The 16,008-nt window shown below is 33.5% G+C and overlaps 1 protein-coding gene across 1 annotated transcript; it reads left to right on the forward strand.

The window, feature by feature from the left end:
- Positions 1-7,786: 7,786 nt before the first annotated feature.
- On the forward strand, positions 7,787-11,468 carry LOC148567592 (uncharacterized). The gene is made up of 7 exons (XM_088484579.1): positions 7,787-8,550; positions 8,779-9,555; positions 9,786-10,058; positions 10,161-10,457; positions 10,548-10,647; positions 10,740-11,194; positions 11,336-11,468. The coding sequence occupies exons 1-7, from the start codon at positions 7,787-7,789 to the stop codon at positions 11,466-11,468; spliced, it is 2,799 nt and encodes a 932-aa protein (XP_088340705.1).
- The last annotated feature ends 4,540 nt before the right edge of the window (positions 11,469-16,008 follow it).

Here is a 16,008-nt window from a genome sequence, read left to right on the forward strand (position 1 = left end):
CTTTTGTGTATTTGTATAGTCCGGTTTGTGGACTTTGAACTTCTTTTTTATAACTCTTTATGTGGTTGACTTCTTTGACATTTGGTTGCTTCTTTGCAACTTTATTTTGCAAAAACAAAACACTTTAAACTCTGAGGCTACCCTTTAGGTGACCTTTTAAGTCTTTAATGTTTTATTATAATAGCTGGGTTTTGCTAAACATTCGGGGTTTTACTTTTTTGCAACCCTTTGAATTTTTGTCTACGCATTTCCTAGTCTGACCTTCTTTGAGTGAGTTTTCTACCCTTGCCTTTGGGGGTCATGCCCTTCTTTGACTTGGGCTGGTCAATCTTGTATCAAGTCAGGCAATTTTTGCGGCTTAGTGGCCGGGCTTTTAAGTGATTTATCTGACAACTTTTTTAGTGTTCCTTAGATAGAACCTTTTTAGTTTCGGACGTCTTTTCTGTGGCCTTGTTCTGAGGTCGTGCTTTCTTTTAAGTGGGGTTGCACCCCTTTTAAACACTTTTTGAGCCTTTTTGGCTTTCTCTTTTCTTGGGGTCGTACCTGTGATCCTCTGACGTCGACTCGTGCGACCTCCTTACCTGAGCTTTCTAGTCATATTCCAACAACTTTTTAGGTAGTGTTCCAAAGGGAACCTTTTCTTTATAGTTTGTTTGGATGACTTTTTAGCTCTTGTCTGTGCTTTTGCTTTTTAAGTGGTGTCTTTTTTGCAAGACTTGTACTTTTATAACTAGGCACTTTTGTCTCGACTTTTTAGCCTTTTTTTTTCCTTTAGCGAGACGTCTTCATCCCTTTTCAGTGATCCTATCGTTGGTCTGACTTCTCTGTCGGGTCTTGTTAAGTTATTTTTAGTAGTCCATTTTTAGTCAGACCTCGTCAGGTCACTTTCTACGGATTACCTTTTATAACTTCTTGCATTAACTTGCTCCTATCGCTTTTCACCTTGCCGACCTCTTCGTAATTAGGTGATGAATTTGGTTTTCACCTTGCCGACCTTTTCGTAATCGGGCGATGAATTTTTGCGTTTTATGAGCTTAGATTAATGCGTCTTGGTAGGAAACTTTTTAGGGAATCTAAAAAATTTATTCAAATGATAACAAAAGATAGACATATAAGCAAGATTGCATACATATGAGTGCTTACCCTTCTAGGTCGGGTAATTTTGTAGATCTTAGCCTGGTGCCTCATTAAAAAACCTTTTTCAGGAAAAAGAGTGCACCTTAACCTAAGATCTTTTTATTATTTTCTAGCTATAGTACCTTCTTAGGTTACAGGCATGCCATGACCTTGGTAGCTCTCGCCCCTCGAGGTCAGACGCCTTGTAGTAACCTTTTCCCAGTACTTCTACAACTCGGTAAGGTCCTTTCCAATTAGCTGCTAATTTCCCTTCTCCTGATCGACCTGCTCTGATGTCATTTCGGATTAAGACGAGATAATTGGTGGCGAAGCTTCGCTAGACTACCTTTTGATTATACCTTAAATCCATTCGACGCTTCAACGCTTCCTCTCTAATCTGAGCTCTTTCTCAGACTTCTAAAAGTAGGTCGAGCTCTTCCTTTTGAATTTGGGAGTTGGCCTCTTCATTATAGAGGATCATCCTGGGGATCCTTCTTCTAGCTCCACTGGAATCATTGCCTCCATTCCGTAAGCAAGTCGGAAGGGTGATTCTCCTGTGGTAGAGTGTGAAGTTGTCCGATATGCCCATAGGACTTGTGGGAGTTCTTCAGCCCAAGCTCCCTTTGCATCCTATAGTCTCCTTTTTAACCCAGCCAGTATGACTTTATTGGCAGCTTCCGCCTGTCTGTTGGCTTGTGGGTGTTCTACAGATGTGAATTGGTGCTTTATTTTCAAGTCAGCTACCAAGTTTCTGAAACCTGTATCAGTGAACTGAGTGTCATTATCTGTGGTGATGGAGTATGGGACCCCGAACCTTGTGATAATGTTTCTGTATAGGAATTTTTGACTTTTTTTGGCGGTGGCATTAGCTAAGGGCTCTCCCTCAATCCATTTTATGAAATAGTCTATTCCTACAATGAGGAACTTGACTTGTCCTGACCTCTGGGGAAAGGGTCTGAGGAGGTCAATCTACTAAAAATAGGACTTTTTCGGATGAATTTTGAGACAAAATTAAAATAAATTTTGAACAAAGTAGAGACAAATTTTTATTTTCAAACAAAATTGGGACGAATTTTTTTGTCTCAAAAAACCTTGTTGCTAATTTACATTTTATCCGAAATTTCGTTCGAAATTTTTTTCATACGATTTTGTGACAGAATTCTGATAGGAATTTATCTGCTAAATTTCTAACTATTATGATGTATTTTAGACGAATTTCAGACAGATTAGCCAACATAAAGACAACGTATTTCAGACAAATTTCAAACAAAAAATATTCTTTATTTCAGACAAATTTCTAACGAATTTAGTTAAATATAACAAATTTTTTTCAAACAAATTTTAGAGAAATCGAATATTTCTTTTCAATTAAATTTCAAACAAATTTATTTTAAAGGAATTTACGTATTTGAAACAAATTTCATACAAAACAAAAAATTATTTTCGCACAAATTTTCTACGAATTTAATATAATATTTCAAATAATTTTCATACAAAATAATTTGCTATTTAATAGATAAATCTTTTAGAAAATAAATAGTATTCGATTTGCTTTCTATATTAAGACCAACATAATCATTTTTTTCATATTACATCATCAAAATTATAAACACATAATAAAATCATGAAAAAGTTAATTAACATAAAAGAGTTAAAAAAATATTTATTATTAAAATATTTTTATCCATAAATATAATCAAACTAAAATAAGAAAAAAATACTTAAACTAAAACAAAGAAAGCCTTTAAAAAGGTCAAATATCATGAGTAAAATAAAATGTACTAACTAATTCACCTAAAAATTCCTTAATCTAAATCAGAAAAAAAAAATACTCCAAATATCAATCACTCATGTTTTCAAAACTAGAGCCTGTCCCAAGCTCATCTTCCGTAGAATCAGACAAGGTTGAAGGAAGTGGAAGATTTAACTTTTTATACAAATAATGAATTGTCTTTTCAGTAGAACCAACTCTTTACTGTTGTACTTTTAGTTGACGTCCTTAATCTTTTAACTTGTGCTCAACATCTTTCAACTTAACCTTTTGCTCTTCATTGATCATTTCTTGCTCCTTTGCCTTTTCTTTCTACATGTGAAGTTCTTGCTCAATATTTAGATTGTCTTTGGATATCTCTGAACAATTTCTGGAATCCAACTTTAAAGAGAGATCTAATCCAAAAGAACCTAAACCAAATAAAAAAATTCCATTATGATATGTTTATATAAAAAAAATTATAAATAGGATTGTCCTAATAAATTCCATTCTCTTTTATTTAAGTATATATTCTCCTTCATCACTTTTAGTTTGAGTCATCCAAATAAAACACCAAACGAAACTCCATTATTATTCACTGTTTTAATTTTATAATCATCATTGCTAGTTGTCCGTATCATATTTCATTTTACGCTTCCATGCGTTAATGGGGCAGATTGTATAAACATAGTATTATAAATAAAAAATACTAGTAATTAATTTGTCACTTATTTATGTTGAAAACATAGTATTATAGTTGTTCACTTACTCCACAAACAAGAAAGGAATGTAAAAGTTACCCTGCCTTATGCATCCTAGTGAAAATTTCATTAATTCATTGCATCATTCTAACACCCTTTCAAGAAACTGTTGCTTCCCACATACTCCAACACAAACTCTTATTACTCACTCAATCAAAAGTGTACATACAAATACAATTTTCTTTTGGACCCTCATACCTGCATCCATGTATACAAAATAAGTATAACAACCTCAATCATCATCTGCACTGAATCCTCAATTATTCCCTCATAGTTTTTAATTTACCAATTCAACAAGAAGGCAGCAACATGGTTCATTCACAAGAACTCAACCCAACCAAAACAAAAATCGCAACACAGCCACAATCAAAGTAAATCCAACTATTAAACCATAATCACAATAATATCAATGACAACTATAATTCATAGCCAAAAACCAAACTCAATCACATCAAATAATCACATAATACATCACTAGGTGTTCTAGCAACAAAGTTTCACTCATAAATACCTTTTTACTCCTTTCTTCATAGGAATGTATGCTTATGTCGTAGTCTCCACCAAAGTATGTGTGCGTGTTGCCTCGAGAGAAATTATTGCCCTTTGATAATTATAAACTGTCTTAAGCCTCTAGGAACTGCCTAAATATCTCTGAATTGTAGTGCGTAGAGCTTGTTGCTGACTCCCACTTTCCTAAAAAGAAGCCATACAGAGGATACAATCAAAAGGTTAACAAACTTAAACTATTCACGAAGGGATTCACAAATCTTGAAATTGTGTAAGGACCACACACACCATATGACTAAAAAAATAAAAACAAGACCACAGTCTTCAATTCCTACTAATTATTTATTATTTATTGCCTATAAAAGCTTTTACAAGTAAAGACCATACTGAATCATTGACTATAAAGAAAACAGCAAATTAAAGTCGCTAATTAGCTCCTTTTTCCTTTTTCAAAATCATAAAATCCTAATGGATACAAGATTTATCATGCTAAACTTTGAAAAATAACTGATGGGCATTAATATTACGCCCTTCATTAACATGTGCACTTGCTATATACAACGACTGTTTCTTATATTACTTTGTTTAACTTGCAGTATGATTGCTTGATGATGATCCAAGAATGAATTTGGGAACCAATAGTCATTGCTGTCTGAATAGGAACCATAGCACAAAAGCCAACTACAATCATTATTTTCAGTTATTAATAATAATAATTTTCTTGTTATATAGTTTAACTAGCTTCTTGTAAGAATTAATAGCAGCATATAATTTATAAATTACAGTGAAGAGCGTGCAGGCCTACGCATTAACCATTTCAAGAGCATTATCTTTTGAATCACGGTGCTTGTCTTCTACTGCTTTGTACTTATACCAAGAAGCACAAACTAAGTAAAACACAAAGTTGAGAACACTCATCACAGCCAATAGCCAATAGAAGTAATTAAGGTTGTCTCTGATCAAGTTATTACTTGCATGCCACAAACTAAGTAAATCACTATTTTATATAATCATTTAAACATAATTTGATGAATGACACACAATCTACATAGATGCATCTTCTCAATCTCAGTCTCAGCATATACACACATTGAATTGCTTGGTTACTCGCAAACAAAGATTGACAAATTATTGAAATTGACATTAAAAACAGAAAAATCATGCATAAATAAAAGAAAAAAAACACAAATCAAGCTGGCAGAGGACGCACAAAAATTAGCAACCAAATTAACAATGAACAATGCTGAGTAACAATCAAATTAACAATGAAGAAAATAAATTAACAATGAACCTGGCAGAGTAACAATTACTACCCATAAAAATTAGAACCTGACAGAGGATGCACAGAGAGAAGAAGGAGGCAAGGGTAACCTAGCTAAGCACGAGGGTGGAAGTCGCCTCAGGTACAGTGTTTGAGGCTGGTGGGGGTGCGAGTTCTGAGACCGGAGGAGGTGGCCACATGCAGGAGGTAGAACAGTGTGAGCAAAGCAGTATGAGCGACTGGGGTTGTAGCCTTGAGCGCGACGCACAAGCGTGGAGGTTGCCTGAGGTGTGAGGTCCGAGGCTTGTCTAGCGTTCGTCCTGGAAGATCAGCGGCGGCCACAAACAGGAGGCAGAGCACGCAGAAGAAAGTGACCCTAGCTGTGATATGATGAGGGAGAAGGCACTCTAAATCTGAAATCCCTGAACCCAAAGGGCGGTCTTGATTAAAAATTTTGATTTTTGGCGTAGGTAAATAAGTGGCTTTAAAATAATTACATATAATAAATTTTAAAATTAATATTATATCTAATTTTTACTATCAATTTAAAAAAAGATAAGATTATAATGAAAACATTTAAAATTAATATTATATCTAATTTTTACTTTCAAATAAAAAAAAAAAGATAAGATTATAACGAAAATATCTAAAAATAAGTTATGGAATATTGATTTCTAAAAGATAGATATTTTAAAAAATTATATCTAATATTAATTTTAAAGTATTTGAATTAAATTATGTTTTTAAATTTTTGTTACATAATAATCTTAAAAAATAAATATTTAGAAGATCAACATAATTAAATACATCTTTTATATTAATGGATAAGATAGATAAGATAAGATAAGATAATTGTCTCAAATTATATAAAGAGGTGCTAGAGACCCCTCAAATACATTACTCATTCCACACACATATACTTTTTAAATATATTCTGTGTTGGAGTATCTTTATAAGTACACACCCCATCGCTCCAATAAGACAAATTGTCTTAACTCGTAAGTTTTAGATCCATCTCACAATCCGTACATAGGTAAATTTTTTTTAAAATCTATCATTATGTGATTTAATATTTATTATTATAATTTTTTATTATTAATAATTTTATTATTTTAAGATTAGTTCTTTATTTAATTTATCTTGTTTAGTTGGATTAATAATTTTTAAGATAAAAAGTTATTTGTGTCTTTTTATGAAAAAAAAGAATAAAGAGTAAAATTGATAAAGAATAAGTTTGAATTGATTTTTAAAAAATTATCTTTTTTTTATCTTTTTAAAAACATATACAGATGGAATACTTTTTAAGTTTTCAATTAAATAACGTTAAAAACTTGAAATAACAAACGATCAATCGATCATATTCAAAACGATAAGATTTATAATACCAGTATGATTTAGTAAGGTTCCAGTAGATCTCTTTAAGATTTTATGATTGAACAATTTGAAACAATAATGTAATAAAAAAAATTTTAAAAAAATACATATTTTTTCTAATATTTTAAAAATATTTAGCTAATTTAAAACAATATGGAACAGGAATAATAAATATTTTGTTAATTTTATTTTATCAAAAATTTTTTTATTTTATTTTTATATTAAAATAACTATTATTTTTAAATTTTAATAATTTATTTATTAGTTTATATCTATTATATACTACAAGTAACTGTCTCAAAAATGATATTAATAGATATTATATCATTATGAAAAAAAAAGTGAGTTTATAATTATTTTTAAATAAAAATATAATTAATTTAAAAATGAATGAGTTTATAATTAAAATTAAAATAAATTAAGTAGAAGTAAACTATTTGATAAAATATATCTATATATATTATAATTTGCATATAAATTAATAAGAGATAAATCAGCTTAGTGGCAGAGAAAGATATTTTTATTGTAAATGACAAGGATTCGAACCCCAATTCACACATTTTGAGAAATTTAAAACTTCATCCGGTGCGGTCGGACCGAGTTTGACCGATTTTTTGGTCGAAGCGGTCGGTCCGGTTTGATTTTAATAACAATGAATAAGATCTTTGCAAGTTTATTTTTATATTTTTGTATTTTTTAAAATTTTTAAAATTTTTTTATGTTCACTAAAGTATATTATTATTATCATGTTTTCCTATTATAGATTTCAGCACATACATTTAAGCTTTTTTCCTAAAAAATTATAGTAAAATAGTTCATTTTAATAGTATGATGTACTAATTTTTAATAGTAATTTAAATTATCGGTGAAGTGTGGTACATTTTTTTGGGATGATTTATTATTTATCAAAATATAATATTAAAAATTTGTAACATTATATTAATTATATTCATAGTTGGTTATCTCATAAAAATATAATTTAATTAATCTGATTTTTAATATACTATATATGTAGATATGGAAATTTCAGAACATCGAAAGTGGATGTACAATAGAAATTTGCCAAACCGAGGAGGATTACGACAGGAATTTGTTAATGGTGTTCGAAATTTTATTGATACAGTTACAAAACAACCTCAATTTGTATTTGAAGGCGGTGTACTTAGATGTCCTTGCAACAAACATAAAAATAAGATTTTCTCAACTCCGGATGAGGTTTCACTAGATTTATATAAATATGGTTTCATGCCAAGATATTGGTATTGGGATTCACATGGAGAGAGTCCTTTGCATTTGAATGTAGATCATGATAATCAAGAAGGTATATGTTCTTCTCCGCATGCTAATATGCCAATAAGAAATTCGTATGAATCTATGGTGGTTGATGCTGCTGGACCAGAATTGATGAGTCAATTTGAAGAACACATGGAGGAGCCTCAGAATGCAGAAGCTAAAAAATTTTATGATTTATTACAGTCTGCTCAGCGCTCATTATTTGAGGGATGTATTGATCATTCAAAATTATCAATGGCAGTTAAAATATTGAGTGTAAAAGCTAAAGGGAATGTATCTCAACAAATCCTTGATGATTTCGTAAAAGCTACGAAAGAAGTGATGCCGAAGGATAACTTACTTCTCTCCAATTTTTATGAAGCAAAGAAGCTAGTATCGAAACTTGGCATGGAAAGCAATAAAATTGATTGTTGCATTAATGGTTGTATGCTGTATTACAAGGAGGATGATATACCAAGAAAGGAATGTAAATTTTGTCATTCTCCAAGGTATAAGATAGGTAAAAAGGGTAAACAAGTGCCTTTTAAACGAATGCACTATTTACCGCTTATACCTCGTTTAAGAAGACTTTATGCTTCAATGAACACAGCACCTCACATGCGATGACATTTTGATCACGAGTTTAAACAAGTTCTTGAGCATCCATCGGATTCAAAAGCATGGAAGTATTTTGATAGAAAACATCTACAATTTTCTCAAGAACCATGCAATGTCAGACTAGGATCATGTGCTGATATATTCACCCCTTTTGGTCAATCTGGTAAACAATATTCATGTTGGCCAATAATTGTCACTCCTTATAACCTGCCTCCTTCTATGTGCATGAAAACTCCTTACATGTTTTTATCCATGATTATCCCTGGTCCTCGTAATCCCAAAACTAGGATTGATGTATACCTGCAGCCCTTGATTGATGAGCTAAAACTACTATGGGAAGATGGCATTTTAACATATTATATTCATTCCAAGTCAAATTTTGTAACGCGAGCTGCATTGTTGTGGACTATTAATGATTTTCCTACATATGAAATGTTGTCTGGATGGATGACAGCAGGCAGGCTAGCATGCTCATACTGTATAGAACAAACCAAGGCATTCCAATTAAAAAATAGGGGAAAGCCATCATGGTTTGATTGCCACAGACAATTCTTACCATATAATCACATGTTTAGAAGAAACAAGGATGCATTCTATAAGAATAGAATTGAGAGATCAGAACCTCCGCCAAGATTGACTGGAGAGCAAATATGGGATATAGTTCAGAATTATGATAAGATAAGTGATGTTGAGCAACTTGAGATAGAAGGATATAGAAGTATGCATAATTGGACCAAAAGAAGCATATTTTGGGATTTGCCTTATTGGCGTCATAATTTAATCCTTCATAACCTTGATATAATGCATATTGAGAAGAATGTATTTGATAATATATTCAATACTGTCATGGACATCAAAGAGAAGACTAAAGATAATGCAAAGGCTAGAATAGATCTGTCATTATACTGCAAGCGAAAAAATTTAGAATTGCTAGAATAAAGTGGAGGTAAAATTATAAAATCCAAAGCAAACTATACATTTACCCTCCAATAAAAGAGGGTAATATGTGAATGGGTGAAAGAGTTAAGGATGCCTGATGGATATGTTTCAAATTTAGGGAGATGTGTTGACGTGAAGGAGGGCAAGTCATATGGAATGAAAAGTCATGATTATCATATATTTATAGAACGTTTACTCCAATCGCTTTTAGTTCATTACCAGAGCAGATATGGAAGCCAATAACAGAGTTAAGTCAATTTTTTCGAGATTTATGCTCAACATCGTTACGAGAAGATATTCTCAATAAGCTTGAAGAAAACATTCCAATTGTGCTATGCAAGTTAGAACGCATTTTTCCTCCTGGATTTTTTGACTCAATTGAACATCTACCTGTTCATTTGCCATTTGAAGCATTGCTTCGTGGTCCTGTGCAATATAGATGGATGTATCCTTTTGAGAGGTACCTTAGTCACACCTCTATATTTATTCTCAAATTTCCTTTTACTATTTTATTAAGCCAATTATTTGTTATTTAATTTTTGTTATAAATTTTTTACGACAGATTTCTCCATCATCTTAAGAAAAAGGTCAAGAACAAAGCACATATTGAAGGATCTATCATTGAATCATACTTAATTGAGGAGATTTCTCACTTTTGTGAGTACTATTTTAGCCAAACTAGCATCGACACAAAGCAAAATGATGAGGGTGATGATTCAATACACCCAACTTTGTCTATTTTTAATTTGCCTGGTTGTTTGGCTGGTGAATGCAAAACTCGTTATTTAGATGACAAAGAATTCAGTGCAGCCATGAATCATATACTAATAAATTATGATGAAATTAAGCCATACATTGAGTGAGTATTTATCTTCATATGTATATTCTTACTGTTAACAATATTTTCTTATATTAATAATTTAAATTTCTTTGAATTCATGTACTATAGGATCTTTGTCGACTTCATACACCAAGATCATATTACTTTAAGTGATGAACAAGTTGATGAATTTATTGAAGCAGATTGTGCAAAGTGGTTTAAAAATTATGTAAGTCAACATAATATGATAGTCTTATTGTACACACATTTTTTGGTAGATGACATATTGTATTCTAACTTGTTGGTTCTTATTTAATATAGGTTCACGATCCTTTAAATAATGTAACGGATTTGAATATTCATTCATTGGCATGGGGTCCTTTGAGAATTGTTAAATATTGGCCTATTTACAAAGTCAATGGCTTCAAATTTCCCACAATATCTCAATCAAGTGGAAAGTCAACTCAGAATTATGGAATATGTGTCAAAGGCACTGGTTATGGTGAATATGAAAATGATTTCTATGGCCAGCTTGATGAAATTATTCAACTTGAGTATACTGGATTACCACTAAAAAGAGTTGTACTATTTACATGTGAATGGTTTGATCCCATGATTGGCAAAGGAACAAAGGTAAACAAAGAGTATGGAATCATACAGATTCGAAAGAATCGACGATATGGTAAATATGATCCATTTATCATTGTACATAAAGCAATCCAAGTATATTTTGCACCTCATCCAATGAGCAACACCAGGGAAAAAGTAGAATGGTGGTTTGTATTCAAGACTAAAGCAAGAGGTGAGATTGAGATTGAAACAACAGAAGATTTTGAATATTAAGATGGAACAAATCAATCTAACAACCATATCTCAAATGATATTGACACTATTATTGATTTATTGGATACCAATAGTACAAGATATGAAGATGATGATGATGATGATGAGACACCTGGGGATGAGGACGAGAACGAGGATGAAGACGAGGACAAGGATGAAGATGAAGACGAGGATGAGAACAATGAGGACGGAGATCAAACTGAATAGTATGATAAAGTGCACTATAAAATGTATTCATTTGTATTTTTTTTAATTTTTAAAATACCTTAATCTTATATGAAAAAGTATATGATTTTTTTATTTTACGTGATTTTTTATTATTATTTATTATTTGTATTATTTTTTTAGAAGATTGGATATAATTTATTTTTAAATTTTTATATATGTGATTCTTTTAGATACACTTTATCTTAAATTTGTTACAAAATTAAATTTTGAATTTTATAACGTAAATAATTAAAAGAATAAATTAAAAAATAATATACTAATTTAAAATATAAACAATATTTTTATACTAAATGTTAAAATTTTTCAACAAACATTTGAAACTCGTTTGAAAACTGATGCACTTTCAAACAAAATTTACAAATGATGTTATTTTCGTCCCAAATTTGTGGGAAAAAATTTAGCTACTTCGAAAGGTTAGCTATAGTAAAAGCATTTAAAACTAATTATAGACAAATTTGGGATAGAATTAACATTTTTCAAAATTCGTCCCAAATCCGTCTGAAGTTATTGTGCATATTCAGATGGAATACGGACGAATTATAGTTTTTGTCCAAAATGTGTTGCTAATCTGCATGAAGATTTTGGCGCCAAAATTTGGGACAAAATTTAGACAAATTTAGGACAGAATATATTACTTCAATGTCTTCACTCAAAGTTGTTCAACATTTGTCTCAAATTTGTCCGAAATGAAAAAGTCATTCAGACGGAATAAATTTCGTTTGAAATTTTCATCTGAAAAAACCCTTTTTCTAGTTGTATATATATATATATTATAGTTGCATTTAGATAGGTTGCATATAGTTTAGTTGTATTGAATAAATGCCATACCCCTTTTATTTCATCCTTGGTTTAGCATGAGGACATGCTAAGGTTTAAGTGTGGGGAGGTTGATAAACCCCACTTTTAGGGTTTATCTTGTGTTGAATTTAGAGTATTTTTTCAACTATTTCTCACATTTATTCAATGAAATAGCATGGTTTTGTGATTCTTCCTTGATTTGTGCCTAAATGTAAAAACATGCTTTTAGACCCTTGATTTGATGATTTTAATCTCCCTTTGATTTCACTAGATTTTTTGATGTGTTTGCTAGTGATTTCAAATTGAAAAGGCTAGGAATGGATCAAAGGAATGAAGAGGAAGCATGCAAAGTGGAGAAATCATGAAAAGCCAAAGATTTAGGATGCGCCCATGGACACGCGCGCGCACTAGACGCCTATGCGTGGATTGCGCAATGCTCCAGGGACGCGTACGCATGCTGTACCCGTACGCGTCAATGTCCGCACATGACTTCTTTAATGAAATCGTGCCTGGCGATTTTTGACGGGTTTCTGGCCCAAAAAAGAAGAGACGTTCCCCCTGAGTCAGGGAAGGAAAACAGACCCTCTCATCAGGGTCAGGCACTACCAGCTCGTAGTTTTTCTCTTGATCCCTATTGCTACAAAGGTGGTGATGCCTCCTAAGTTGCACGCAATATTCAGAATTCACCACAGAAACACACATCAAAACAAGGGAGTCCAGCCAGTCAGACATTCCCTCAGGGACTTTGGAAGACATGTCGACAATGTCTTTGCGAGACAACATAGGCCAACTAATCCTACAAGTGAGAAAAGAAAAAATGGGTTACTAATCAAATAGCTCGAACAAAAATAGAGATAACTCGGACTAAAGCATACAAAACGTTAGAAGTCAGATACAGCAGCAAAAGGAAACCCTAAGACTCACACCAAGGTCCAGGGGCATCCTTTGGAGGCAGTAACAGAGCAAGGATTCAGGAAAAATGTATAGTCTACACTCATCTATCAACAAGAAAACAACCTTCATTCAATAGTGACACCTCAAAAAAGAAAGTCACAAATCACAAAAGGACATCAAAGGTTACCATCTTTTTCAGAAGTTACCACCAAAAGGATCTCGTAAAGAAAATCATCCATGTCATACAAAACATAAAGGACATCAAAAACCGGAGGCACCATGCAGAAGACGTCAAAAAATGCCACCTTTTTTACAGTCCATTATTCCAAATTCCAAAACAAAAAAGATCTAAAGGGTAAAAACAAGAGATAAATCGAAGAAGCCCTAAAACAGCGCACATGGCAGAAATGATCAGACACGACAAGCTACGAAAGACTCAGACTTTCCAACATAAAATCAAGCAAAGATCAAAACAAGCATAAAAAATAACACGGAAAGAATAAAAGACAAAGAAGAAGACCAACCTATAGAAAAGACAATGAAATATCAAAAGCGAAATGGTGAGCCCACACCGACGATCACTTCCGAAAGCAAAGGAGAGCACGAAGACGTGAAAACTTTTGGTCAAGAGAATGAAAAAATCGCAGAACGAACAATAAATGGAAGAACAAAGAGAAGAGGAGAAGTTACAGTAAACACGGAGAAGGGAAACTGAAAAGAGAGGCTGTGAAATTCAAATGAAGATACAAAGAGGGAAACAAGAGAAAACGGCAAAGAGATTAAGTGAGCATTTTAACCTTTGCACGTTCCCAAGAAAAGTGCAAAATGCGCGTTCCAAATTAAAAAGGAGGTGAGAAAAAAACGCTCCGTGATAAACCACTATTTCATGGTTTATCTTGTGCTCAATTGAGTGGTTTTTATCTACTCTTTACCCACTTATTCATACTATTTGCATGGTTTTACATATGCCTTCCTAATTATGTGCTTTGATTGAAAACATGCTTCTTTAAACGCAAAGATTGGTATAAAGCTCAACTGAATGGGTCTAAGAAGCTGTTTGGATGTCTCAGTGAGAATTCCGACTGTTCACCACCCAAGTGGAAAAATGATGATGATCAATAAGAAGATGGGTGCAAAGGCAAGGTCTGGGACCCCGGAATCCATTCTATCAATAACCACTCTTGGGGCCTGGTCAGTTGCTTTAACTTACTTGATAGCTTTCTGCGCCTAGTTTGGGATCCCGGGGGCCATTGGAATCACAAGCATTGGTGGAGATTCCTGGATGAGTTCAAGCACAAGCCTCCATAACAAAGGACTCCCCAAATGTCCAACTTAAGGACTTTAACTAAAAGTGCTAGGTGGGAGACAACCCACCATGGTATGATTGTTCCTTTTTCATTTTTTATTTAGTTTTATTTGTTTTCTAGTTTTATTTTATTTTATTATATTGAACCTGGAGTTTTGCATCACCTTCATATTAACACTACATTCTTCATTTTTCAGATATAAAAAAAAAAGGGCCACGCGACGCGACCGCATCAGCAACGCATCCGCGTCGCAAGGAGAGGGGAGAAAAATAAAAATGAACAGAGAGTCACGCTGGAGCGTGGCTAGAGGCATGCCAATGGCACAATTCTACCCACGCGGACGCATGTCCCACGCGTCTACGTCACCTGGGAATAATGGCCTCCCACACGACCGCGTCACCCACGCGGCCGCGTGACCTGATAATCGACGTCAACCGGGTGCATGGCCAAAAGTTGAGCTGGAATTGGGCTGGACTCGCGCTGGAATCCCAAGCCCTACCACACGACCGCGTGCCCCACGTGGTCGTGTCATTTTAAGAAAAAGGCCACCAGCGCGATCGCGTCGACCACGCGACCGCGTCACCCTGGATTTTGGCAATACTAAGTTTTGAACAGAGAGTTGTGCGACCGTGAGGCTGCACTCGCGCTACTAGCACAAATCAAGTCACGCGATCGCGTGCCCCACGCGTCCGCGTCACCCAACCTTATCACGCACCACGCGACCGCGTCACCCACGCGACCGCGTCGCCAGCGTCGCACAACCTATCCAGATTAGTGCCAATTATCTTATTTTTCTTTTCTAATCCTAATTTCTTCTATCTTTTCTTCTTTCTTTCTTACTTTATTTCTTTCCCTTCTCATTCTTCTTATCTTTCTTTTTTTTATTTTATTTTTTTTGCATACTTTCATACATTTGCATTATTTTCATTAGTGTTAGAAATTTATTTGGAACATGTTGTTAGTTTGAAAGACTTGGTAATCTAACGTGGACATTGAATGCTTGATCTATGCTACTCATGCCTTTGCCTGCATGCCAATAAACACCTTGCATTCAATTGTTATCATATGCACTAGCTATTTTCCATTGATAACTTTTCACATGTACTCATGAGCGTGTGTTAATGTCATTCTTCTTTATTGTGCATTGATTACCACCTTTCCCGCTCTCTTCCTTGCTCTAACCCTTAGCTTTATAAGTCACTTCCTTTTTCCCTTTTCAGGATGGCCACCAAGAAGGGTAAAGAGAAAGTTACTTCCAAACTACCGGCAAGGAAAGGAACAAAAAGAGCCCCAGCTGAGGAACCACAACCCCCGTCCACTTGCAAATCTCAGCATGAACCGAGGACGGTGCAATCTTTAAGTGTGGGGAGGTCGATACCGATCTCCATGGGTTAGTTACTCCTCTATCTCAACACCAATGATTTATTTTCCTTATTCATTGTTGCATTTTCATGTTTGATTGCATATTTGTTTAATTTTTTGCATATTTTACCACTTGGTTGAAGTAATATTTTCTTTTT

The sequence above is a fragment of the Arachis ipaensis genome, chromosome B4 (genome assembly GCF_059453495.1).
Source record: "Arachis ipaensis isolate K30076 ecotype BB chromosome B4, ASM5945349v1, whole genome shotgun sequence".
Taxonomy (NCBI): domain Eukaryota; kingdom Viridiplantae; phylum Streptophyta; class Magnoliopsida; order Fabales; family Fabaceae; genus Arachis; species Arachis ipaensis.

Excerpts from the sequence above, each read along its gene's own strand:
- LOC148567592 (XM_088484579.1), top strand. The coding sequence starts at position 7,787 with ATGGAAATTTCAGAACATCGAAAGTGGATGTACAATAGAAATTTGCCA. Across the intron at positions 8,551-8,778 it reads AAATTTTGTCATTCTCCAAG|ACTAGGATCATGTGCTGATA; the intron begins GTATAAGATAGG and ends ATGCAATGTCAG. Across the intron at positions 10,648-10,739 it reads CAAAGTGGTTTAAAAATTAT|GTTCACGATCCTTTAAATAA; the intron begins GTAAGTCAACAT and ends TATTTAATATAG.